Consider the following 27,292-nt stretch of genomic DNA (forward strand, 5'->3'; position numbering starts at 1 on the left):
AAAACATAACAAAAAAACCCACCAAAATAATGGTTATTTCTGGGCAACTTATGGGTATCTTCATTATGTATTTTCCTAATTATCTATAATGTGTAGGTACTGACCTTTGATAAGTACAAAAATAACCTTTGATAACTGCAGAGTGGTCACTGTGGTCACTGAACAGGGACCTCTCTGGCTAGTCACTAGAACCTGGGGAGCACTAGAGGGCACCACTGTTCCTCTTAGTCCATACGTGGAGATGTGTGGTGCTAGGGCTCAAAGACGGTGTCCAGAGGGACATACAGACTGAAACTTCCTTCTTCCTAGGTCTCACGCTGGGTGGGACAGGTTCTACCTGACTGGATGATGGTATCTTTTCTTATGTTCTCCCCTAGCTCTGAGCAATACTGGGTGAGTGCTCTGTTTTTTTCAAGGGAGAAATACCACTTTTCTTCATGGTACCAACACCCATTCCCGTTCCATGGTCAGCAGAATGGCAGTGGAGGTCTGCTCTTCTAAAGGAAAGTCCCTCTATGAGCCAGAGTCTGACCTTGCTCACCAGGCCACAACAGGAGACTGTTTTTCTAATCTGGTTCTAACCTCCTTTCAGATGTTTCAGAACCATGACATGTTTCCAGAGCAGTGAACAGTGGCGATGTCTAGATGGATTCAAGTCCCTTGTAAAAACTACCTGATCAAAGAGCAAAATGTTGTTGGTATTCTCTTACAATGAGTAGAAGTCAAATGACCCTAAATCATTTTTCCTCAAAGAGTGATACACAAAGGCCGGGCGCGGTGGCGCAAGCCTGTAATCCCAGCGCTTTGGGAGGCCGAGGCAGGTGGATCACGAGGTCAACAGATCGAGACCATCCTGGTCAACGTGGTGAAACCCTGTCTCTACTAAAAATACAAAAAATTAGCTGGGCATGGTGGCGCGTGCCTGTAATCCCAGCTACTCAAGAGGCTGAGGCAGGAGAATCCCTTGAACCCAGGAGGCAGAGGTTGAAGTGAGCTGAGATCGCGCTACTGCACTCCAGGCTGGGCAAAAGAGCAAGACTATGTCTCAAAAACTAATACCAGTAAGCATAACAAAGAATAAAAAAGAACCAGAGATACGCAGATTCTAAAACATTAGATTTTAACATCCAGAAATTAAAATTTGTTGATCTGCTGCTACTATTAACTTACCAGCATCATCTTCTCTGCTCAATAAGCTGAGAAAATCACATATTTAGAACATTTTAATCTCTCTCAATCTGGTACCTTTCAAGGTCCAAGCTCATCACTTTTTGTTTAATAACATACATATTAATAAATCTCACATACACATCCTTTCAAACTGGAAACTAAATATGATGTTGATGTTAACAATGGCTCTGAAAAGCTTTTGCTCTTTCCATGGATTTATTTAAAAAACTGTATATATGGCCGGGCGCGGTGGCTCAAGCCTGTAATCCCAGCACTTTGGGAGGCCGAGGCGGGTGGATCACGAGGTCAACAGATCGAGACCATCCTGGTCAACATGGTGAAACCCCGTCTCTACTAAAAATACAAAAAACTAGCTGGGCGTGGTGGCCCATGCCTGTAATAGGAGGCCGAGGCAGGAGAATTGCCTGAGCACAGGAGGCGGAGGTTGCGGTGAGCCGAGATCGCGCCATTGCACTCCAGCCTAGGTAACAAGAGCGAAACTCCGTCTCAAAAAACAACAACAACAACAACAACAACAACAAAACTGTATATATAAGAAAAATAATGGAAATTGAGAACCTCTATCAGCTTTATTAGCTGCAATGATTTGCATTATTTGTAATTATGTATAAGTTACATGTAACATGTAATTATAACAAAAACTTTAGTCTGAAAAATGTTTTATTCAAGAATTACATAATTTCAAATATCTTCCAAAATACAGTTTCCTAGATTGCTACAAAAGAAATCTGATAAGAAATTTAAATCATTAAATATGTTTCACTACTATATACATACAGAATGCCAAGCAATAGTAGTCAGCCCTGGAATGCGTACCATGTCTTGTTCTTCCTCACGAAAGGCTCGACGAAGCATTTTGTATAGGCTATGTACAACTGGCAAAGTTCTGTATTCATGAATTTGACTTAGCTGCCTCAGTTTATAGCTGTGGTAGTTTGTCCACTGGGGTGTCAAATTTGAAGTCTGTAGGAAACAGATCTGGGGCTCGAGGGTAGATGAGTCTGTAGGACTGTCTGATTGTAACATCAGCAACACCAGCAATATCTCCAATTTCTAAAAGACAAAAATCAAAACATTAACTGTCACTTCCATCCTACCTCCTTTTTACTACCTGCATTGTAATTTGTGAGGTATAACAGTATAAAGTGCCAAACTTAAAGACAAAACCAGAAGTGCTAATTTCTAAAAACTAATAATGGAAATACAAACTAAAGGTACAAAGTGGGAGCTAAAGTTAGTAACAATAAAAATGGTACTAGTAGTTACTACTTTACAGGGCTGTCAATGTTTTAAAGGGTTTAACTAATATAAAACATGAATAGTCTTCAGATCTTAGCACTAGGAGTGTTATATTGGATATATCATGTTTAGAACTCCTTTTTCTTTATAAATCTTTGAGGATTACAAAAGTACTCCACAAATACATGCTTGTAAAGAAATTCACTTTATATTTCTGTGTTTGAAAGCTCCCACGTAAAATCTCCCCCAGCTAACTTCTGTTAAGAGGTCCTTATTAAAAACAAAATGTGGGCCGGGCGCGGTGGCTCAAGCCTGTAATCCCAGCACTTTGGGAGGCCGAGGCGGGTGGATCACGAGGTCAACAGATCGAGACCATCCTGGTCAACGTGGTGAAACCCCGTCTCTACTAAAAATACAAAAAATTAGCTGGGCATGGTGGCGCGTGCCTGTAATCCCAGCTACTCAGGAGGCTGAGGCAGGAGAACTGCCTGAACCCAGGAGGCGGAGGTTGCGGTGAGCCGAGATCGCGCCATTGCACTCCAGCCTGGGTAACAAGAGTGAAACACTCCGTCTCAAAAAAAAAAAAAAATGTGACACTATAAACACTGTTCTACAATCTTTTTTCTATGTAATACATCAGAGATCAACAGCTATTTATTAAAGCATATGTAGATTTTTAGATTTTTTCACTGATACAGGCACATACTTAAGCAAGTATTTTGAGCTCATGTGAACATTTCTAGTCTGTTACAGAATCTTAACAGATCCACTTTTACCCTTTAAAGTCACTATCCCTTTTTTCCTTTCAAAGTCATTAAAAGAAATAACAAAGGACTACCACTACAATGTTTGGTTAGGTATTATGAATGTTTTATTAAAATGGATTTTTAAACATCATTTATTTATTTAGAGATGGAGTCTCACTCTGTCACCCAGGCTGGAGTGTGATGGCAAGATCTTGGCTCACTACAGCCTCTGCCTCCCAAGTTCAAGAAATTCTCCTGCCTCAGCCTCCTGAGTAGCTGGGATTATAGGCACCTGCCACTACACCCAGCAAAGTTTTATATATTTAGTAGAGATGAGGTTTCACCATGTTGCCCAGGCTGGTTTCAAACCCCTGACCTTAGGTGATCCACCCGCCTTGGCCTCCCAAAGTGCTGGGATTACAGGCGTGAGCCACCATGCCCAACCTAAACATATTTTAATACAAACTCATTTTACCACCTTTTCAGTTGACTCAAATCAGTGAGATTCTAGTGATTTACACTGTGAATGCTTTCCATCACTGTGCAATTAGCTAATTTTAAATTTATCTCACTATTCTAGATCTAAATTCTAGATCGCATTATTCTAGATCTAAATACCAATGCCAACAATTTAACTGTCAATTGCCTGCTGTGCAGGGAAGAAAAGGACCTTAAATTTGCAGACATTTCATATAAAGCTAAAAAGCAGAAAGCACCAAGATTAATGTTTTTGTGTTACTCATTAGAATAAACTTTACAACTAGGAATGTGCCTCAAGAACAAGCTGCCTAGCTCCAACTTCTCAATTTTACTAAAGATTCAAAATTTCCTTTAAACATGAGTGAAGGCCAAAGGGAATGGATAATGGCTCATTTAAATAACTAATGACTGGCTTCCTTCCTCTAATTATTCCTCTGTATCATATATGACTTTTCTCAACATACAGCCTAAGCTGAAGGCTGCTGTGAAGAGGGTATTACAAAGTTATGGAGGCCAGCAATTCACTAACTCACTTTTTTGTTTGAGACAAGAGTCTCTCTGTCTCCCAGGCTGAAGTACAGTGGTGGGATCTAGACTCACTGCAACCTCTGCCTCCCAGGTTCAAGAGATTCTTGTGTCTCAGCCTCCTACAGGTGTGCACCACTATGCTTAGTTGATTTTTGTATTTTTAGGAAGACGAGATTTTGCCATGTTGGCCAGGCTGGTCACTGCACCTAGCTTGTGAATTTCTTTATATGCATTTGCTCATGAATAATTTCTATAATCCTCAAAGATTTAGAAAGGAGTAGTCACTTCTAAATTTAAAAGGGAGTCATGGCCGGGCACGGTGGCTCACGCCTGTAATCCCAGCACTTTGGGAGGCCGAGGCGGGTGGATCACGAGGTCAACAGATCGAGACCATCCTGGTCAATGTGGTAAAACCCTGTCTCTACTAAAACTACAAAAAATTAGCTGGGCATGGTGGTGTGTGCCTGTAATCCCAGCTACTCAGGAGGCTGAGGCAGGAGAATTGCCTGAACCCAGGAGGCAGAGGTTGCGGTGAGCCAAGATCGCACCATTGCACTCCAGCCTGGGTAACAAGAGTAAAACTCTGTCTAAAAAAAAAAAAAAAAAAAAAAAAAAAAAAAAAAAAGGGAGTCATTGGGCCAGGCGTGGTGGCTTGTGTCTAAAATCCCAGCACATTGGGAGGCGGAGGCGGGCAGGCAAATCACGAGGCCAGGAGTTTGAAACCAGCCTGGCCAACATGGTGAAACCCCATCTCTATTAAAAATCCAAAAATTAGCTGAGCATGGTGACACGTGCCTGCAGTCCCAGTTACTCAGGAAGTTGAGGCACGAGAACCGGAAAATTGAGGCACGAGAATAGTACTTAAACCCAAGAGGTGAAGGTTGCAGTCAGCTGAGATTCTACTACTGTACTCCAGCCTGGGCAACAGAGCAAGATTGTTTAAAAAGAAAAAAAAAAAGGAAAACGAAAAGAAATCCACTTAATACTTCTGGTGAAAGTTTTCCTACAACACTAAATTCAAACATGGTTTTAGAAGGCTGAACTACTTACATCTACTTATTTAAGAATTTTTATTAGGAAACTGTAAAATACTGTACAAGATGGGAAAAAAAAAACAAAACCCCAGGCTTCACAGAATGTTAAAGGTTGATGGCCAACATATATTTTCCAGTGTGTCTGTCTGTAGGATCCCATGCCAAGCAGTGAGAAACAAAGCATGCCTCCCTGACCCCTAAGATTTAAAAAGGTAAGTTTGGGGAGGAAATGAGTATTCAAAATGATCTGGAGTAATACATTTAGGAGACAAAAAAGAACTTTTAAAAATAAAAGATACACAAACTAAAGTTTTTTGTTTTTTTTTAACAGGTTTCTCTCTCTGAACATTTTATTTATGAGCTACTTAAAAGCAAAACATATTTTCTTCACGTTTTGAGGCTGAGGAATGATGTCTTAAATGTGGTTTGTTTTTATTTGCTTTGTTTGTTCGGTTTTTTGATACAGAGTCTTGCTGTCACCCAGGCTGGAGTGCAACAGCACCATCTCGGCTCACTGAAACCTCTGCCTCCCAAGTTCAAGCAATTCTCCTGCCTCAGCCTCCCGAGTAGCTGAGCCTATAGGCTCATTTTGTAAGTTTAGTAGAGATGGGGTTTCACCATGTTGGTCAGGCTGGTCTCGAACTACTGACCTCAAGTGATCCACCCACTGTGGCCTCACAAAGTGCTGGGATTATGGGTATGAGCTACCACGCCCGGCCATACATGCGTTATTGATATTTACCTGCTTCACACTTAAAATGGAAAAACAATCACATGCTGCAAAATTCACAGTTTACTGCCACACTTCTGATGGCAAACCCTACCTTTTTGGGTCCTCTTTTCAGCTGATGCCTGTGAGGCCATGTAAATAGCTGCTGCTGCCACAGAGATGGGGCTCCTCCCGGGAACCAAGTCCAGTTCCACAGCTTTACGGGCTATATGTGTAGCTGCCATCTGCACTTGTTTAGGAAGGCAAAGGTTGGAACAGAACCTGGACATAAAGTCCCCAGTTGTAATCAAATCCACACTGGTTTCTAGCGCTTTCAAAATAAGTTTAAAACACCGACCAATTTCCTTCTTAGAAATTCGTGATACAGCACATATTTCTGAAAGAAAAAGAGTTTAAATATGTCAATTATTTAAGCCATGTAGTTCATTTTAAAATCTACCATTTCTTATTATAATGTACATTCTAATTGTAAAACATTCAATCATGCCTTAAAGATGAAACCCTAATTCTCTCAGTGATACTTCCCACAGAGGCAATTGCAAATTTCTCAGTTGACTTTAATGTTCATCACACTTTGTTTTTGAGACAGTCTGTCACCGAGGCTGGAAGGCAATGGCATGATCTCGGCTCACTACAACCTCCACCTCCTGGGCTCAAGTGATTCTTCTGCCTCAGCCTCCTGAGTAGCTGGCACTACAGGCGTGCACCACCACACCTGGCTGATTTTTATATTTTTAGTAGAGATGAGGTTTCACCATTTTGGCTAGACTTGCCTTGAACTCCTGACCTCAGGTGATCCACCTGAGGATCTCCCAAAGTACAGGGATTACAGGTGTGAGCCACTGCACCCAGCCTAATGTTCTTCACTCTTTAAATTTAGGTCTTAATCTTTCAAAACATTAACTTCTCTAAAGATTAATTCATGCAAGTAAATTTCTTTAAGGAAAAAGTCTTTGATATTTACATATTAATCTGTTGTAAGCAGTGTGTTATCAAGATGAAAGAAGCTAAAGAGTGTCTCTTAGGCAACACAATGCCATGTGTACATGAAATCCCTGAGATTATGAGCTATGGCACGATGAGAAAAAATATCTGACCATGTTATTCCCAGATGCAACCACCATACACTTTCTGAAGAAATTTAACAAAAGCCCTATTGTACTTATAACAACAAAAAAGATAATCAAGGCCATCACCTCTTCACTTTTACATAAGAAAACATAAATACTGACTGGATGAATGAAAGGTAAGTACAGTCTTCAGCTAAACTGAGCTTTGGTAGTGAAAGTCAGTGTGCAACACCGTGAACAACTGGTCACGTGTTCGTTCACGTGTAACTGCAAACTAGATGAAAAATACCAGTTCTTTCTAAGCCTCCAACTGAAGTGTAAAAGTGCAAACAGTATATCTCAAGAGAAAAAACTTCACTGACATTTGTTTTTTTTTTTTCCTGAGACGAACTGTTGCTCTGTCACCCAGGCTGCAGTGCAGTGGCATGATCTCAGCTCACTGTAACCTCCGCCTCCCAGGTTCAAGCAAGTCTTCTGCCTCAGCCTCCTAAGTAGCTGAGAGTAAAGGTATACACCACCACGCCTGTTAATACCAGCACTCTGGGAGGCCAAGGCGGGCAGGTCACCCAGTGTCAGGAGTTTGAGACCAGTATGGCCAACATGGCAAAACCCTGTCTCTACAAAAATTAGCTGGGCGTGATGGCACGTGCCTGTAATCCCACCTACTCAGGAGGCTGAGGCAGGACAATTGCCTGAACCTGGAAGGCGGAGGTTGCAGTGAGCCAAGATTGTGCTACTGCACTCCAGCCTGGGTGACAGAGCAAGATTCCATCTCAAAAAAAAGAAAAAAAGCTAAAAACTTACCTTTAAATGTCCTAGGAACCCCTTCCTGTCTACAGGCAATATAGAGACAAGCGGAAGCTATAGCATCGTTAGCTCTTCCCTTCAGGCTCTTCTGTTCATACACTTGCTTGAATAAATTATTCGTTCGATCCTTCAAAGCAGAGAAACTAAGTTTAACTCTATGCTATTTAATTAGTTGCAATATCAAAATTTCACGTGTTTGTTAAATTATGCTAAGTAAATGCCAGAATGGCTTAAAGGAGGTAGACAAGAACTTACAACTATATTTCGAGGTAGATTGATTCTGTCTGCCATGGTAGTGATTTCCTTGAATGCATTCATCATTGCCCGATCAGAACTGCTCATTGTTCTCCGATTCTGGTACTTAGAATTCCCAAATTCATCAAAACTTGCAGCTCCTGTACCCTATAAAACAGTTTTATAACTATGAAAAAAAATTTTGCAGAGCATGAATAATGGACAATTTCTATGAAAATAAAACTTACACGATCTGATTCTATATAGATTAGAAATCTGCACTGTGCATCCCGCCCACCCCTCAAGCGAAAAATGTATCAGGTTAAGGTGTTTGAAAGAGGGTTTCTATCAAATACTTAAGGAACATGTAATTCTAAACAACTGTTAAAGAACACAGCATATGAGAAGCTTAAAGCATATAAATAAAAATATGATATGAAAACTTGGCAAAACAATGGAAAAACAGTCCAATTTCATTTAAAAATATGATAAAAAATATTAAATATTAGAAAACAGAATCCAATAGTATATTAAAAGGTAGTATATCATGATCAAGTGGAGACTGTTGCACAAGCTATTATTAGAAAATCAACGTAAAACATTAATAGAGCTAAGGAGAAAAATCATTGTCTCCAAAGGTGCTAAAAATGTAAGTGAACAAAATTCAAGTTCATCTTTGATAACTCATAGTACACTACAAATGAGTAATTATTTAGATTAGAAAACCCCTCTCCTCTGCCCAAAGCCAGTAATATAATTAATGGAGAAACATTACCAGCATCATCACCAAAATCACAAGACAAAGGCACCCCCTACTCCTACCATTTTGTAACACTGATTGGAAAAACTAGCCAATATTATTAAGCAAGAGAAAAATCAGAAGTACAAAACTGGAAAGGAGGTGATAAACTATTTGCAGATACTATCTTTATATATCTGGAATATGCAAGAAAATCACTAAAAAACAGCTGATGCTATAAATAATTCATTAAAACAGCAAGATCAAGATAAATAGAAATCAATACCCTTCATATGTATAATCAACCAGTTAAAAGACAAGTATTTCAATTACAACAACAACCAAAATCTAGGAATAAACTTGAGAAACACGTGAGATGTTCATCAAGAAAACTTTCAAACATCTCCTGAAGGCTACATAAGATAAGTAAGGAAATGAAAAGGCATTACGATACGAGTTTTTGGACACAAGATTTCTCACGAAGAAGTCAATTTTCCCTATGTCAATTTGCAAATTAATCTGACCAAAAGCCCAGTGAAAATATTAAATATTAAAAAAACAGGCCGAGTGTGGTGGTGCACACCTGTGGTCTCAGCTACTCTGGAGACTGAGGCAGGAGGGTCACTTAAGCCTGGGAGTTTGAGGCTGCAGTTAGCTGTACCACTGCACTCTAGATGGGGTGACAGAAAGAAACCCTGTCTCAAAAGAACAAAACAAATGGGCCAGGTACAGTGGCTCACGCCTGTAATCCCAACACTTTGGGAGGCTGAGTTGAGTAGATCACCTGTGGTCGGGAGTTCGAGACCAGCCTTATCATCATGGCAAAATCTCATCTCTACTAAAAATACAAAAATTAGCTGGGCATGGGGGCAGGCTCCTGTAATCCCAGCTACTCAGGAGACTGAGGCAGGAGAATCACTTGAACCCAGGGGTGGATGCTGCAGTGAACTGAGATCACGCCACTGCACTCCAGTCTGGGTGACAGAGCAAGACTACATCTCAAAAAACAAACAAACAGAAAACCCCACACAGAAAACAGAATCCAGCAATGCACTGAAAGGTAGTATATATCAACCAAGTGGAAACTATTTCAGAAATATACTATTAGAGAACCTCATAACATAAAACATCGTATTAATAGAGCTAAGGAAAATCAAGATAAACTCCAAAGATAAATATAATGCAACTGAACAAACCTAAACTTTTTGTTTTAAAAAATAAAACAAACTTAACTTTTAAATGGAAAAGACTAGTGAAGAAAATCCTTAAAAAGGAGAGCAATGAGGGAAAACCAGAGTTAATAAATATTAGAACAGTGTGGTATGGCATTCGACTAACTAGACCAGGACAAGACAAGACAGAAATCCAGAAATATTTCCAAGTACGCATGGAAATTTATTATATGAAAAATGCAGCAGCTTAAAAATATTTTTATCTTGGCCAGGCACGATGGCTCATGCCTATAATCCCATTACCTTGGGAGGCCACGGTGGGCAGATCACTTGAGCCCAAGAATTTGGGACCAGTCTGGGCAACACGGCAAAACTCTGTCTCTAAAAAATACAAGAACTTAGCCAGATGTCATGGCCCACACCTGTGATCCCAGCTACTCGGGAGGCTGAGGTGGAAGGATTACCTAAGCCCGGGAGGTAGAGGTTGCAGTGAGTTCAGAATATGCTGCTGCACTCCCACCTGGGCGACAGTATTAGAACCTGTCTCAAAAACAAAATATGCAGGGTTCGGCATGGTAATTCATGCCTGTAATCCCAGTGCTTTGGGAGCCTGAGGCGGGAGTATTGCTTAAGACCAGGAGTTTAAGACCAACCTGGACGACAGAGAAAGATTCTGTCTTTACAAAAAAATTTTTGAGACGGAGTCTTGCTTTGTCACCCAGGCTGGAGTATAGTGGTATTATTTCGGTTCACTGCAACCTCTGCCTCCAGGGTTCAAGCAATTCTCCTGTCTTAGCCACCAGAGTAGCTGGAATTACAGGCACCCACTACCAAGCCTGGTTATTTTTTTTTTTTTTTTGTATTTTTAGTAGAGATGGGGTTTCACCATGTTGGCCAGGCTGGTCTTGAACTCCTGACCTAAGTGATCTGCCAGCCTTGGCCTCCCAAAGCACTGAGATTACAATCATGAGCCACCACGCTCAGCCATAAAAATTTTAAAAAATCAAAACTAACCAAGTGTGGTGGTATGTGCGTGTAGTGCTAAGCTACATGGGAGGCCAGGGCAGGAGGATCACTGGAGCCCAGTTGTTTGTGCCTGCAGTGAGCCTTGATTATGCCATTGTACTTACTCCAGCCTGTTACCCAGACAAGTTTTCTTTTTCTTTTTCTTAGACGGAGTCTCGCTCTGTCACCCAGGCTGGAGTGCAGTGGTGCAATCGCAGCTCATTGCAACCTCCACCTCTGGGGTTCAAACAATTCTCTGCCTCACCCTCCTGAATAGCCAGGATTACTGGCACCCACGACCACATCCAGCTAATTTTTGTATTTTTAGTAAAGACAGGGTTTCACCATCTTGGCCAGGCTGGTCTTTAACTCCCAACCTCGTGATCTACCTGACTCAGCCTCCCAACATGCTGGGATTACAGGAATGAGCCACTGTGCCTGGCCAGACAAGTTTTAAACAAGACTTGTTTGAAAAAGAAAAAAAAAGGAGACTATGCAATAATACATATGAAGTTATAAAATAGTATATACATCTTTGATTAGTTCTTAGTAATACTGTCACTATTACTTCCAACTCGGATAACAGAGCAAGAGTCAGGCTGCCAAGGAAATTATGCTACTGCCTTACATAATAATAACAGCTACCAGTTACTGAGTGCACAGTACATATTATAGAAATGCTTTACATACATTCTCATGAAACCCTCAAAATCTCTATAAGTACTCTTACACTCATTTTACAGATGAGAAATGTAAAAGTTTAGATAAGTCATAAACTTCCTAATATTCGAAAAGAGGCTACACTGACCTTCCATATATCTTATGTGGTACAGAGGGAAAAGAGAAGACATTCTTGATAAAGAATATATCAATATTAACTCATGAAGATCACACTATACTCATGTTTTGTGTGTATACAGAATGCAATTAATGAAAAAAAGAGCCTGATACAAAGGCTCTCTAATTTTGATTTAATGATCTTCCCCACTTTAAAATCGAAGAAATACACAAGTTAGCCATCATTCACAATGATATTACTACCAAATCTTATTAGGTAAGTCCAGATTCTCCATTGGTGCAATGACTGATACTTTTGCAAAGTCTCCAAACTCTCAGGTCACTCTGCAACTCTCAGGTCACTCTGCAATTGGTAATGCCTGCCAAATGGACTTATTACCTTGCCAATCATGGTAGACAAATCTCCATCACTCAGAAGAGGATTCTGAGAATCTCCAACTCGAGATGGATCTTTTGTTGCTTTGTCATTGCTGAAAGTTCTCCATTCAGATCCCACATCGATAACCCGGTCACCTAAGAATATATGCACACATGTGAATCATTTTGTCAAGATAAGGTTTACTTAACTACACTGTCCAATGCCCAACTAAGCCATTTTATTCCCAGGAAATCTCAACATGGACATCTAGGCCTCAGCTTAAGTATCACATTTCAGACATTTGTCCTAAAGAATTCCTTTAACTATTGTGCCAGTCCAGTAACAATCCTCTTGAAACATTATGCTATGATATTCTAATTCTTGGAAGAAAAAGAATTAGTCAAAAGTAGTAAAGTATAGCTGTTCATATGTGATGTAAAGGTAGTAATAATGATTAAGAACCAAATTTTGCACAAAATTTGCAACAGGCATGGGATAAAACATTTTTCAGAATGGTATTAATGCACATAATTTAATATTAAAAAGTCACTACATTTTCATGAGAAATGCTTCACAGAAAACAAGCCTAAGCTTCTGTTCCAAAGTAACAATTCGATGAAAAATATAAAGAATAAACTTCAAGCCTAGAATCAGTGAAAAAAAAGCCTGGTAGGCAAACTCTTCTCTTTAAGCAAAGAGGCAGCATCTAAATATATCATGTCAGAAAAAGCAAACAAGTAAACCTTATTAATTACTGTTTTGGTGGGAAAGCTCAATGTCTGGCAATACCTTCAGAGTAGACAAAAGTTAACACTGAATACTTACTTATGCTATTCATTGTGCCCTTCTGTAAATGTTCTCATTTAATCTTCACAGCCTTAGAAAGGTAGGTACCACTTTTATTGCCACTTTACAAGTAAGATTACCTAGTCTAAGATCACACAGAACAGAAATGCACATCATAGTCTGCTCTACACTGCAATTGTAAAACATGAGCTTTTTTAGTTAAGTGTGATGAAGCGGGACATAAGAACCAGACCATTTCATCTTTGTGTATACACAGCAAGCAGAAAGAAACTGCAGAAACCAGTTACTGCAGCAATTAGAAGTTACAGGATTAACAGTCAATTAATACAATAGTCAAGAGTATAAACTCTGCCATTTGCTGCTTAGCCTTAGAATATTACTTCATTTCTATGTCTTTATTACCTCAGCTTTAAAATTCTCCTAACCTCATATTTTAAAGATTACAAAGTTTAAATAAGTTATTATAATGCCCATATATAGTACATGTAAAGTGCTTCAAAGGTAGTACTAAGTGCTCAATATTTGCTACTTACGGCTACGAAAATTAGAAACATAGCAAATATTCTGAGTTACTCCATTTTTGGTGGCAGTGATAAGGGAGAGGCATCAGTTTAAAACATTACTCTCCATAGAAGACTTCAAAAGTTTCTAAATGCTCTCTTGCAAGTATTTGATCAGGAGGACAGCAAAGAACAGAGAAAACGGAAGGAATTCCACATAGACCACGCTAACTTTTAATTTTCTACATGGAAATTAACTTAAATGCTCATCAACAATTAGAGTATAGTGATCATATAATCTAATCTTAGTGAAAGATTTAAGAAAAGGCCAGGCATGGTGGTTAACACCTGTAATCCTAGCACTTTTGGAGGCTGAGAAGATCACTTGAGCCCAGGAGTTCGAGACCAGCCTGGGCAACATGGTGAAACCCTGTCTCTACAAAAAATACAAAAACAAATTAGCTGGGTGTAGTGTCATGTGCCTGTAGGGAGGCTGAGGTAGGAGGATTACCTGAGCCCAGGAGGTTGAGGTTGCAAGGAGCCGTGACTGCACCACTGCACTCTAGCATGGGTGAGTGAGACCCTTTCTAAAGTAAACAAAGGCTCAACAGAATGATTCATTCCTGAAGGCTCTGACAAATTTTTTTTTATTTACTTTTCTTGAGACAGGGTCTTGCGCTGTCACCCAGGCTTGAGTACAGTGGTGCAGTTTCAGCTCACTACAGCCTCTGCCTCCTAGGCTCAAGCAAGCAGCTACAGATGTGCACCACTGCCACTTGGCTAATTTTTGTACTTTTTGTAGAGATGGGGTTTTGCTATGTTGCCCAGGCTAGTCTTGAACCCCTAGGCTCAAGCAATCCATTCACCTTGGCCTCCCCAAGTGCTGGGATTACAGAAGTGAGCCACCACACCCAACAGAAAAATGTTTTTTCTTTAAGCACCTGAATCACCAGGGGAAAAGCAGATTATCACTTGGACTACCATGTGTTCACATTACAAAGGGATAGAGATTAGAAACAGAGTTCCCATCTGCCATTCCTGTATGCAGTGAGAACAGCCAAGGAAGGCAGAAGCAGGGTGGTAAGTCAGAAGACAATTTTAATGTATCTCATTGAGCAGGTAGCCTGAAATAAGGAGAAAAGTGTTAGGTGGACGACATTACATGGATTTCTGTTTCCTCCTCCTCATAATAAACATCACTAAACTTAGAAAGCAATTCTAATTATACAGATTTTAAAAAGATACTTAAAAGTATAGGTGATGGGGAGGAAGGCAGCAAATCACACTGCCACGTGTGTACCTATGCAACAATCTTGCATGTTCTTCACATGTACCCCAAAATCTAAAATGCAATAAAATAAATTTTAAAAGATTAGTATAAATTGTCATTGTGCACTGAAACCTTACCATTGTGCAGTGAAGATTATTCAACAACAAGCCCATGTCTCAAAGAGATCACACTAAAGAGATCAATTTTTCTTCCTTTTTAGAAGAGAATACTTGCTCACTAAAAAAACGTACATTAGAAAAAAATTACCTGCATTCCCAATACCCAGTGACCACCACTATAGTTTCATATATGGTCTGTGTTTTTCATTCATGTGTATACACCTATTTTGTATGTTTTCCTAAAATTTAAATTAGATATTATGTCTGTTTCATGACAAGCTCTTTTCACTAAATTCATCATAAACACCAACATAGTATTTTTAGACAAAATTTAGTCCCTTTAATAGCATCCAACAATTAAAGTGATACAATGGTGTTCCCGTGCACTTACGTTTTCAAGGAGAGAAAAAAGAATCTAACTTTCCTATTTGACAAAATAAAAACACAAATATGCACAGAGACAACCACCACCAAAAATCACTGTGGCCTTCAAACCCAGCTAAAAAAAATCATCAAATGTCATCATTAACTTGTAATATTTTTATTAACATGGATGAATGTATTATGAGAATGGCATAAATAAAAAGGCAGGAAGGTATGCCCAGATCTTTTAAGTCTATCTAGAAATCTAAAGATAAACCATTAGTTAGCGAAGATGCTTCATTTCATAGCATTTTCTGAAATACCTTACCATGAGTTACATTTACTGTCTGCTTTATATTATTTTTAAAAAGACAAGACGGATTTTTTTTAAGGTAGTATAGTATAAATAGAAAACGCAGCACTGGGTGGTGATGTAACTATTCCACATACGTAAGAATGATCTAAATGACTCATTCAAGAATCTGTGGTTTGTGCTAAGAACTGTTTCCTTTTTTTATATTTACTCAAAAGAGCATTCATAAGGAATAAAGTTTCCAAAATAACTCAATTAGCATACCATGAAACTACAACTAGTCCAGCAGATTAAGTGCATGAGTAACAAGAAATAGGGCAAGGCCGTTCAGAAAAAAAAACAGAATACATAAAGGATTTTCATCTGAGGAAAATCTAAATGGAGTAGTATTTTTACAAGTTGCTCTAGAAGAAAGCTGCGAGACAAAATTTTTTCAAGAGCTAGGTGGTACAAGATAGCCATGCCTGGGTATAATCAACCTTTGAAAAGAAAGAAGCCAGCCAATTAGCAAACACACAAGACTTAACATACACTTTAATGTTCTAGAAACAGAGAAACATATGAACTTCCACTAGTTCCCTTCTTTACCACACACTGATTTTTGTATAGATAACACCAGATAGTCTATGTGAAGATTTATAGTATCAAAGAAAACTTAATAATAGTGCATATATACGCACTATTCCTTTCTCCATCTATAAAGTGTGATCTTTAACATTTTTAATCAAGTTACCCATCCAAAAAAGTAAATGCACCCAATATGTGTATTTATGTATTTCACACATGTATAGCTCTCAATCCATATATTAGAGTGATGTCTAAAGATTATTAACTAAAACATTTTACCATATTCTGAAGAGAATACAAATTCTATCTCTTTATTTTTCAAGAAGAAATGGAGAGTAATTGTCAAAAATCATGCACCAGTTTAAAGTGGTTCAGTCACTTTGGCACCTATCTTATAATCTGGCAATTCCATTCTTAAACTGAGTTGGCCTTCTGTATCTGCGTATTCTGCATACACGGATTCAACCAACTGCAGATTGAAAACATTTAGAGGAAAAATGCCCCTGAACTGAACATGTACAGACATTTTTTCTTGCTATTATTCCCTAACCAAAAGGTAACAACTATTTACATAGCATTTACACTATGTAAGTAATCCAGAGATTATTTAAAGAATATGGGAGGATGTCCACAGGTTATAGGCAAATATGACTTAATTTTATATCAGAGACTAGAGAGCATCAGCAAATTTTGGTATTTAAGGGAGGTCCGGGGACCAGTCCCCCATGGACACTGAGGGATGGAGTGAGTGTATATTTACGCATTAGAAACAACCCATCAACAGAAAAATGTGTGCAATGGAATATTCTTCAGTAAAAAAACTACATGCAATAACATAAATACATTTCAAAACTTTTTGAAATTTTTTTGAAATTATTTCAAGCCAAAAATGTCAGTCACAAAAAAGTTCATACTGCATGATTTCATTCATATGAGGCTAAAGAAGAGGCAAAATAATCTGAGAACAGAAATCAGTTCAGTGGCTATTACTGGTAGGAGAGCTAAGAAGCTGAAATTATCTTCAATCTTATGTCTGTATCACTCGTACACATTATCAGTTATCAGTTTGATCTTAACATTGTGGAAGAATTAGAAGGCTCTCATTTAACTAAAGGGTTAGCAAACATTTTCTGTAAAGAGTGACATAGCAAATATTTTAGGCTTTGTTGAGTCAAGAAGTAAAATTAAGGATATTAAATAGGTACTTACATAAAAGAAGAAAAAAATCCACTGTTTATTGTTGAAATGTAAAATATAATAATTAGGTTATTTACTGTAATACATGTCTTCTAATGAGAAGGATAAAATTCTCTTTTTTGGGGATAACATTTCACTTAACTGGAGTTCAAAGTTAATGTTCCCTATCATCAAAATGAATGACAAATGTTCACATGTCAATGTGTTAACAAGATTTTATGTATTCCACTTTCTTTTCTCATAAATAAGTACTGCCAAATACTGATATTAGTCCATGAGCATATGATTTTAATTAAGCATATTTATTGCTTGGAAGGCATTTACAGAACTGTATTAGATTCTTTTCCTGATAATTGCCTTTTACCATAATATTGTTACACTGCAGATTATTCACTACCAATTGAAGGTTAGATGCAAGCCCCTTAACTGTACGGTGAAAACAAATTTTGAAATATGAAAATTTTCTTTGCATTTGCATCAGGTCTGAAAACACTGCTGAAAATATAGCTTGAGCATGAAAAATACATCTGCTTCAAATCTATGTGGTAATGAATATCCTATCTTAACTTCTGACAGCACTAGAAGTATATAAAAGCAATTTGACATTACTTATGATTCAAACATTAACTTGTTAAATTGACTTTACTGCAGTTTATGTTTCACAGAAAAGCAGTATTTTGCCTTGTAACTCTAAGATGAATTCATTAAGAAATATCAGCAAGTTTGCAGCAAAAGCTAATTTTCAAAACCATCCAGTATTCAACTGTAGTAGCTGAAGGCAGTACTGATTCAGAAAAATCTTACTCTTGGCCCCTAAATTCAGAAAATATCACAACAAAACTTTGCTCCTGCTAAGTCACCAAATTAGTGTTTCATAAGGCAAGTCACCCTAACAATATTTTGTTAGATATATTCAGCTTCGGCTGGGCGCGGTGGCTCAAGCCTGTAATCCCAGCACTTTGGGAGGCCGAGGCGGGTGGATCACGAGGTCAAGAGATCGAGACCATCCTGGTCAACATGGTGAAACCCCGTCTCTACTAAAAATACAAAAATTAGCTGGGTATGGTGGCGCGTGCCTGTAATCCCAGCTACTCAGGAGGCTGAGGCAGCAGAACTGCCTGAACCCAAGAGGTGGAGGTTGCGGTGAGCCGAGATCGCGCCATTGCACTCCAGCCTGGGTAACGAGAGCGAAATTCTGTCTAAAAAAAAAAAAAAAAAAAAAAAAAAAAAAAAAAAAGTTTGGCCGGGCGCGGTGGCTCAAGCCTGTAATCCCAGCACTTTGGGAGGCCGAGGCGGGTGGATCACGAGGTCGAGAGATCGAGACCATCCTGGTCAACATGGTGAAACCCCGTCTCTACTAAAAATACAAAAAATTAGCTGGGCATGGTGGCGTGTGTCTGTAATCCCAGCTACTCAGGAGGCTGAGGCAGGAGAATTGCTTGAACCCAGGAGGCGGAGGTTGCGGTGAGCCGAGATCGCGCCATTGCACTCCAGCCTGGGTAACAAGAGCGAAACTCCGTCTCAAAAAAAAAAAAAAAAAAAAAAAAGATATATTCAGCTTCTATCTCTTATTATTTTTGAGATGGAGTCTTGCTCTGTCACCCAGGCTGGAATGCAATGGTGTGATCTCAGCTCACTCCGCCTCCCAGGTTCAAGCAATTCTCCTGCTTCAGCCTCCCACATAGTTGGGATTACAGGTGCTCATCACCATGCCCAGTTAATTTTTGTATTTTTTGTAGAGACAGGGTTTTGTCATGTTGGTCAGTCTGGTCTTGAACTCCTGACCTTAGGTGATGCCTCGGCCCCTCAAAGTGCTGAGATTACAGATGTAAGCCACTGCACCTGGCCTCAGCTTCTATTTCTAAGAAAAAATGTCACAAAACTGGCCGAGCATGATAGCTCATACCTATAATCCCAGCATTTTTGAAGTCCAAGGCAAGAGGATCACCTGAGGCCAGACGAGCCTGTGAAACACTGTGAGAACCTATCTCTACCAAAAAAGAAAAAAAAAAAAAAAAAAAAAATCATCAGCCAGGGTCCTGCTTGAGCACAGGAGTTGAAGCTGCAATGAGCCATGATGACACCACTGTACTCCAGCATGAGAAACAGAATGAGACTCTGTCTCAAAAAAAAAAAAGTCACAGAACTGATATTGATAGTTACGGCTCCAAGACTGAATGAAGTTAATTGTCCACAATGACTGGTTCCTTAACACAATGTAAAATTAAAGTCTTCTCTAACAAAGTACTCCTGATGAATAATGTAACAAATAGGATTTTTAAGCACCTTCCATTTTCACAATCTAGGCAAATCTGTCCTACTAAGTCTTCTGCTCCACATACATTTTAATCCTTATCAGTTATAACATATCTTAGCAGATTCTACTTTAGTTTATACTGAATTTGCACTTTTGCAACTGCTTTGAAACTATTTTCTCCTATAGCTGTTCCATGTAGACAACTCATTGAAGCTAGTTCTTCTGTCAAACTCAGCACTGACTTCTCGAATAAACAACTGAAAAATACCAATAACATCAGTCTAATCATCAAGAGCCAAAGAAAAATACCTAAGATCATTTTGAACTGACTACTGAAGTTGCTCCACTGTCCTCAACTCTTCGAGCAACTCTTCTTGCTGAGATGCTAAGAGTCTTAAATAAATTATTTTTCTCTGGACACATTTCTTCAACTGTTGCAATCAAATATGAATTAATCTTGGTAAATGGCTTTCCTTGCTTGACCAAGAAATAAGCCACTTAGAAACTTAACTTTAGTTGCAGCCTAATTTTCATTATTTTTGTGAAAAAATTCTGTTAAGATATTGTTTTACATTTTTTTCTGACCGTTGTTTTCCTGAGTTAGAAATATTGTGATGAGTGCTCAGTACGGTAATGTCCATGCTTACTGTGTACTCTTTTAACATAGCTATAGCATCATTGTGTAATAAACACAATGTTTTGCCATTTAATTCATAACAAAATAATCCACACTCCACCATGCCTTAAAAGCTGACATTCAAAGTTAATTTTTCTTGTTTTGATGTGATGGATATGTAATGGTAACAAAAACAAATAAATAGTGCAGTATGGCAACATGTGGTGATTAACTGATTAACATGCTGCTGAGTTACAACTGCATCACTGCAATTCATATGCTGAGCAGCAGAACAAAATGATGAGAGCAACACCGGTGGTTTCTGTTGCAACTACTACACTCTGTTATAATGTGAAAAGAGCCATATACACTATGTAAACAAGTGAGTGTTGCTATATTCCAATAAAACTTTATAGATACCAGGCCAGGCGTGGTGGCTCACACCTGTAATCCCAGCATTTTGGGAGGCCAAGGCCCGTGGATCACCTGAGGTCAGGAGTTCAAGACCAGCCTGCCCAACATGCTGAAACCCTGTTTCTACTAAAGATACAAAAAGTTAGCCAGGTGTGATGGTGGGCACCTGTAATCCCAGCTACTTGGGAGGCTGAGGCAGGATAATCACTTGAACCTGGAAGGCAGAGAGGTTGCAGTGAGCCAAGACTGTGCCACTGCACTCCAGCCTAGGCAACAAGAGTGAAACTCTGAATCAAAAAATACAAAACAAAACAAAACAAAAACAACTCTATACATACTGAAATTTGTATTTTCACGTTTCCCAAAATATTATTCTTTTTTTTTTCCAACCATTTAAAAGTGTGAAAGTCATAATTAGCACATAGGCCATCTAAAGACAGATGGTGGGTTGTACTTTGATGACCTCAGATTAAAATTTTATTTTTACGAAAGGCAATAGAAGATAGAAATCTGCCTCCCATGCAGACAACGGAGCCAGACTTCTAGACTACTTAAACGTCAGTTTCCTGATCTGTAAATGAAGATGATGTTAGTACTCAACTCACAGGTTTGTTGCAAGGATAAACTGAGTGAATATGTAAATCATTTAGAATAATGCCTAGGTACACAGTAAATGTATTAGCTATTAATATTCCTTACTCAGCCGGATACAGTTGCAAGTGATTCTGCACTCCTATTAGCAACTCTATACTTTAAAAATCACACTGTAGGTCTGAGGCAAGCAGCCTTCTTGGATGAACATTACAGACAGCCTCCAAGTAAGACAGTATGCCACTACTTATGATTCTGTTCTACTGCCCACAATCCTTCTAGAATTTTCATTCTTAATTCAAACCACTAAATATTACCCCTATTCTCAGATGCTGCAACTCACCACAAGAACAGTTTTTGAACAGATCATCTCTTTTCTAAAGTTCTGCTCCATATCTAGATTAGTGAGCAAGCGGAAACAAAGGTGAAATTTTAAGTGGTATTTTTGGAAACAATTTTATATTAGACATTCATCAAGATGATTTCATATAAAAGTTATAATAAATCTGTTTTGTTGTTGACTAAAAGCCTCTGTGTGAGACTCAAAAATCATGTTTATCTACTTCCCAAAGTATAAAAAAGCCACAAAAGTTTGATTACATTTATTCATTATTTAATACGCATGAGTGTCAGCCCATCTCCCCAGTCTTCCACCAAATATTTCAGATAGGACTTAGGAAATTACTGGGGCCTTTTCATTTCTTCAGGATTAGCTCCCATCCCACATTATACATTTGGATATACAATAAAATACATCTCCAAATAATTTTACTTGTTTATGTTTCCTAATTTTTTTTAATAAACAAATTATTTGTCAGAGAAGAAAGTCAAAATGCGTTCATCAGATGAGTTTGGAAACTATGCAAAATCAAAGTACCCTAAACAGTTTTTGGTTTTTTTTTTTTTTTTTTTGAGGTGGCGTCTTGCTCTGTCACCCACGCTGGAGTGCAGTGGCATGATCTTGGCTAACTGCAACCTCCACCTCCCGGGTTCAAGTGATTCTCCTGCCTCAGCCTCCCGAGTCATTGGGATTACAGGCATCCACCACCATGCCCGGCTAATTTTTGTATTTTTAGTAGAGATGGGGTTTCACCATGTTGGTCAGGCTGGTCTCGAACTCCTGACCTCAGGTGATTTGCCCAGCTCGGCCTCCCAAAATGCTGGGATTACAGGCGTGAGCCACCACGCCCAGCCTCCTAAACAGTAATTTAAATTAAAACCAAAACAACTACTCACCTACAACCAAGCCGCATTCAGGACAGATCATATCACCAGCTCTGTAGTCCTCCACTAAAATTGCATCTGGATGGTTTGGACATGTGACTCTTGGAAGAGCATCCAAACTGAAAGAAAAAAGTTGTATTTTCACATCTTTCCAAAATTAATCTCCTGGGACAGAGTATGGGGGAGACAAAAATTTTGAGTACTTTTCCAAACATATGATTGTAACACATGTAAGCTATATTTTCAAAGTAAACATCCCAGTTAGGTTACTTTAAATTCTAGCTAGTAATTGGCAAGTAGATTCCATTTTATTTTACAGGGGGAGGCTTTCAAAACATAAATAGAAAATAACTGTTTCGTCTCTTAATAAAAAGGCCACTAAGATTTTTAAATGTTGATTAGTGTAGTAATTACTAGCTACAATAATAACCTGCAGAATTTATATTACCATCCAGTTCGTGCTCTTTGCCACTTATTTCTCTAGTCAGAGAACAATTTCTCTCTGTATTTTTCTACTTGTTAACTACCTTAGTAACAGATTTAAATAGTACACTGAACCCAGTAAGTATATAAATGAAGGATGGTAGATGTTGCTCTGGTGAACTTAAGACTTGATGATTTCCTTTAGTCCAGAATTGAGTATTTTATCATTCAATAAACTGTTTCAAAAGGTACTTGTTATCTGTGATATTAATAATTAGCTCAATTTATCTTATTTTGAACAAAGCAGTTTGCAGAAGACACATTCATATTAAATGATCTGACAGAATCAGCTGTAAAAGCAACATTTAATCATTATTTCAGAGGGTATGACCTCACAATTATAAATGCTTGGTATCACTGCAAATAGGGTCCTTTAAAAATCATTTGAAGGTCATGGTGGCTCACGCCTGTAATCCCAGCACTTTGGGAGGCTGAGGTGGGCAGATCACGAGGTCAAGAGATCAGATCATCCTGGTCAACATGGTGAAACCCTGTCTCTACTAAAAATACAAAAATTAGCTGGGCATGGTGGTGCGCGCCTGTAGTCCCAGCTACTCAGGAGGCTGAGGCAGGAGAACTGCTTAAACCCAGGAGGCAGAGATTGTGGCGAGCCAAGGTCGCACCATTGCACTCCAGCCAGGGCAACAAGAGCGAAACTCTGCCTCAAAAAAAAAAAAAAAAAAAGAAAAGAAAAAAAAAATCATTTGAAATAATACAATAAATGGTTAAGTTATGGACATCAGATTAAAAGGCAAAATCAACTGTTCTTACAGTATGTAAATAGTATTTGTGGTTTCGGGTAAGGTTTCTCATGCTAGCAAAAACAATTCAGAATGTTAACTCTCAACTTAGAAAGTGATATCTATGGGAAAACTGAAAATGATCCATATTCTTCCCCCAAACTTATCTAGTCAGCTTAACCAGAATACGTCTTGAATCTTCTCATGGGAAAATGAGATGAGTATTACTTTGTGTTTGTGCTTAGTCCATAAATTCCTGTTAGGAAGGTATTTTAATAAATTATGGCAAATAAAATTAAAGTTGATATAAATTATGAAAAACTATGTTGAAATAAGGAAAATGTTAGCAGAGTCAACAGTAATTACAAATTAGTAAAAGAGGAAGCCATGGACCTAAGAACTGATATAATATCTCTGCACTATTAAAAAGTAGATTAAAACCTCTGTAGTTTGTGTTAATGATATAGGAACATCTCAAGACAAGAATAAAGTAGAAAACTTACACAAAACTGAAAAAGTATGAATTAGCTATACACAATAACATGGATGAACTTCAAAAGGCTGACAAACTAGAAAGCAGAATAAAATGCCATTTATGCCAACTTTAAAGCAGCCAAAACAAATTTATGGTGTCAGAAATCAGGATGTGGTTTTCTTTAAGGAGGACGAATGACTGAGGAGTGAGACTTTGCTAGTGTCTTAGCTAGTGTTAGCAGTATCTGATTTCACTTACCTGAGTACTAGCTATATATATGTGCTCACTTTGTAACTGAGCTGTCCACTTTCAAAATCTGTGCGCTAATGTCATAAAAAAGAAAAAAGGTAAAAGCAAGGTAGTGAAGAGAGTTTAAATTAGGACACTTTTGGGGAGAAGAGCAGTTAGAACTATTTGTGTATGTTTTTAAGAGCATAAGTACTAGGAAAACACCAAGAAACTAGTAACTATGATCAGGGGAAACTTAGATGGCTGGGAGCCAAGAAATGAGACTGCTTTTCACGGTTTTAGTCTTTTGTGCTTTTGCTTTTGGACCATTTGTATGTGTTACCTATCAAAATAAAAGTATGCTAAATTAGTAAACTTTTAATCCAATTACCCACAATACAAAAGAGGAACCATACAAATCAGGTGGTGGACACAGTAACAGAGAAAAACAATAGGGAAGGAATAGAAAAAAAACCACCACTGACATTAAAATGAGACTACTGGCCGGGCGCGGTGGCTCAAGCCTGTAATCCCAGCACTTTGGGAGGCCGAGGCGGGTGGATCACGAGGTCAAGAGATCAAGACCATCCTGGTCAACAAGGTGAAACCCCGTCTCTACTAAATATACAAAAAGTTAGCTGGGCATGGTGGTGCATGCCTGTAATCCCAGCTACTCAGGAGGCTGAGACAGGAGAATTGCCTGAACCCAGGAGGCGGAGGTTGCGGTAAGCCGAGATCGCGCCATTGCACTCCAGCCTGGGTAACAAGAGCAAAACTCCGTCTCAAAATAAATAAATAAATAAATAAATAAATAAATAAAAATAAAATGAGACTACTAAAGTACCAGTTAATCCCCAACCCCATTTGTAGCTATCATTTATTGGGGATGCACTATATGACTGGTGTTAAACATTATTGTCAATCTCCATGACAATCCTGCAAGAAAGGCACTATTTTCCATTTTAAAGATTATGCTCAGAGAATGATTTGCCGAAGTCATAATAAGTGGTGGAGCTTATATTTGAATGCACATTTGTACCCTTTGGTGAGGACACCAGCCAGTTTCATAGCCTAGTCAGTAGATCTTCCCGAGAGAAAACATGCGAAAGGCAGAAATACTACATTTAGGCTAGGCACAGTGTCTCATGCCTGTTACTGCAGCACTTTGGTAGGCCAAGTTGGGCTCCTGCTTGAGCCCAGGAGTTTGAGACCAGCCTGGGCAACGTAATGAGGCCTTGTCTCTACAAAAATAAAAATTAATAAAATTTTAAAATAAAAAAATGAGCCAGGCACAGTGGTGTGCGCCTCTAGTCCCAGCTACTCAGGAGGTTGAGGTGGGAAGATCACTTGAACTGGGGCGGTCACGGCTCCAGTGAGCCATGATTGTGCCACTTGCACTTCAGTCCAGGCGACAGAGCAAAAGACTCCTCCAAAAAATAAAAAAGAAAAATACACTTAACTTTCTTTGTTGTCACTGGTAGAAAAACTGGAAATGCAATAACACATACATTGCAGATACCTAGTAAAAATTTCAGACTTAAAAAAAAAAAAAAAAAAAAAGCCATGATAGAATTTAACTCGTGTTTGAGTGACTTGGGAAAGCTAGTTTTCCATTTACCTACAAGGATGCCTTACCTGACAGAACACCACCCAGATAGAATGAGTATCCAATCAAAGAATCAAAATCAGCAAACAAGTGTGCCACTGGCTTTAAGGGTTCTATCCGAACAGTACATTAGCTTAAGCTGCCTCCCACCCCAAACTCTTTTTCTAACCACAAAAAAAAGTCTTGGCAGTTACCAGAAAAGGTTTAATTATTCTGTAAAAATGGCTTTCACTGTGAAATTAACCAATTCCACAGACGACGGCAGGGTCAGAAAAATAATGCCAGAGTTCCGGAAGCTGTAAAATTAATTTGATACTTTCAATACAGCATTAATCAGAGGCCAAGTGTGGATAACAGGAAACAGATATCTTAGACTCTACCCTCTAACACTACCCTTGGAAAAGCCAACACTGGCATGACTCAGTTTACACTTAGGCAAAAATATTAATATCTACCTCATAGTGGTAATAAGAGATATAATTAGGGTCTGCAAGCATTTTTCAGGTCACAAGATTAAAGGCTGTTTCTGAGGATACTACATGCATTTCCTGTAGATAAGAGTACATTGCATTCTTAAATACATACTACAGAGCGACCTCCCTGCACATAGGACTAATTTTCTTGGACAAGATTTTCTTCAGAAGTACACAGGCAACGATATTTGTAAACAAACCCTTTAGCAAGGAACTAAGCAACTCTTTCGATGGCTCTAGCTTCCACTTCCGAGGCCTGCTGCGACGGTAACCTGGTTCCACCCGGCTTACCAATGCTGACGTTCCCAACCTCCTAGCTGTCAGATCGATAGGGAACTAGAACTGTTTACCGTCCCTTTGAAAAGGAGAAATTGTGGACCCTTGGATTGTTTGTGTCGTAGAGGAAAAACAAGCGTAGAGGGGGAAAACGAGAAAAGGAGATCGAAATATTCGGAAAAGACACGAAGCCCATCAGAACCCAAAAAGGGTGGTGCCTACAGGAAAAGACACAGGACGCCGGGGCAATAACGTCGATAGCTGGGTAACCCCTGCGACACCCCGACAGTCCTGCTGTCTGGAAGTGCCTTTGTCCCGGCCGGTCGGCCAGTCCCGCCGCTTCTCTCCCATATCCTTGGGCTCTCAGCCCGATGAGGCTGCCACGAAACCACCTAAAAGCCCAAGGCGCCGCCCCTTAGTTCGCCGGGCTTGGACAGACACACTAACCGGCTGGTAGACGCCATCTTCACGGCCACTGCGGTGCCCGGAACAAGCCAAAACAGAACCGCCGAAAACAGGAAGCCAGTGTGGCGGAAAGACGCGCAGCGACGAATCTTTATAGACAACCCACGCAGTCGTAACAGGGCGGGGCTACGGGTCGGGAGAAGGGCCAAGAACAGTGAGAGTCCTATGCATCACGTG

General features: G+C 39.1%; 1 protein-coding gene across 1 annotated transcript; it reads right to left on the bottom strand.

The window, feature by feature from the left end:
* Positions 1-1,833: 1,833 nt before the first annotated feature.
* GTF2B (general transcription factor IIB) lies at positions 1,834-27,208 on the bottom strand. Its single transcript, XM_010331122.3, has 7 exons — positions 27,098-27,208; positions 22,382-22,488; positions 12,153-12,286; positions 8,081-8,227; positions 7,823-7,952; positions 6,043-6,324; positions 1,834-2,244 (listed from the first exon to the last, which is right to left on the bottom strand). Exons 1-7 carry the CDS (start codon positions 27,112-27,114, stop codon positions 2,111-2,113), a joined length of 951 nt encoding a protein of 316 aa, XP_010329424.1. The 5' UTR covers positions 27,115-27,208; the 3' UTR covers positions 1,834-2,110.
* Positions 27,209-27,292: the final 84 nt, after the last annotated feature.

This window comes from Saimiri boliviensis, chromosome 11, assembly GCF_048565385.1.
Source record: "Saimiri boliviensis isolate mSaiBol1 chromosome 11, mSaiBol1.pri, whole genome shotgun sequence".
NCBI lineage: Eukaryota > Metazoa > Chordata > Mammalia > Primates > Cebidae > Saimiri > Saimiri boliviensis.

Excerpts from the sequence above, each read along its gene's own strand:
- GTF2B (XM_010331122.3), bottom strand. Across the intron at positions 12,287-22,381 it reads TGAATGCGGCTTGGTTGTAG|GTGACCGGGTTATCGATGTG; the intron begins GTGAGTAGTTGT and ends ATATATTCTTAG. Across the intron at positions 6,325-7,822 it reads GGTTCCTAGGACATTTAAAG|AAATATGTGCTGTATCACGA; the intron begins GTAAGTTTTTAG and ends TTTTTCTTTCAG.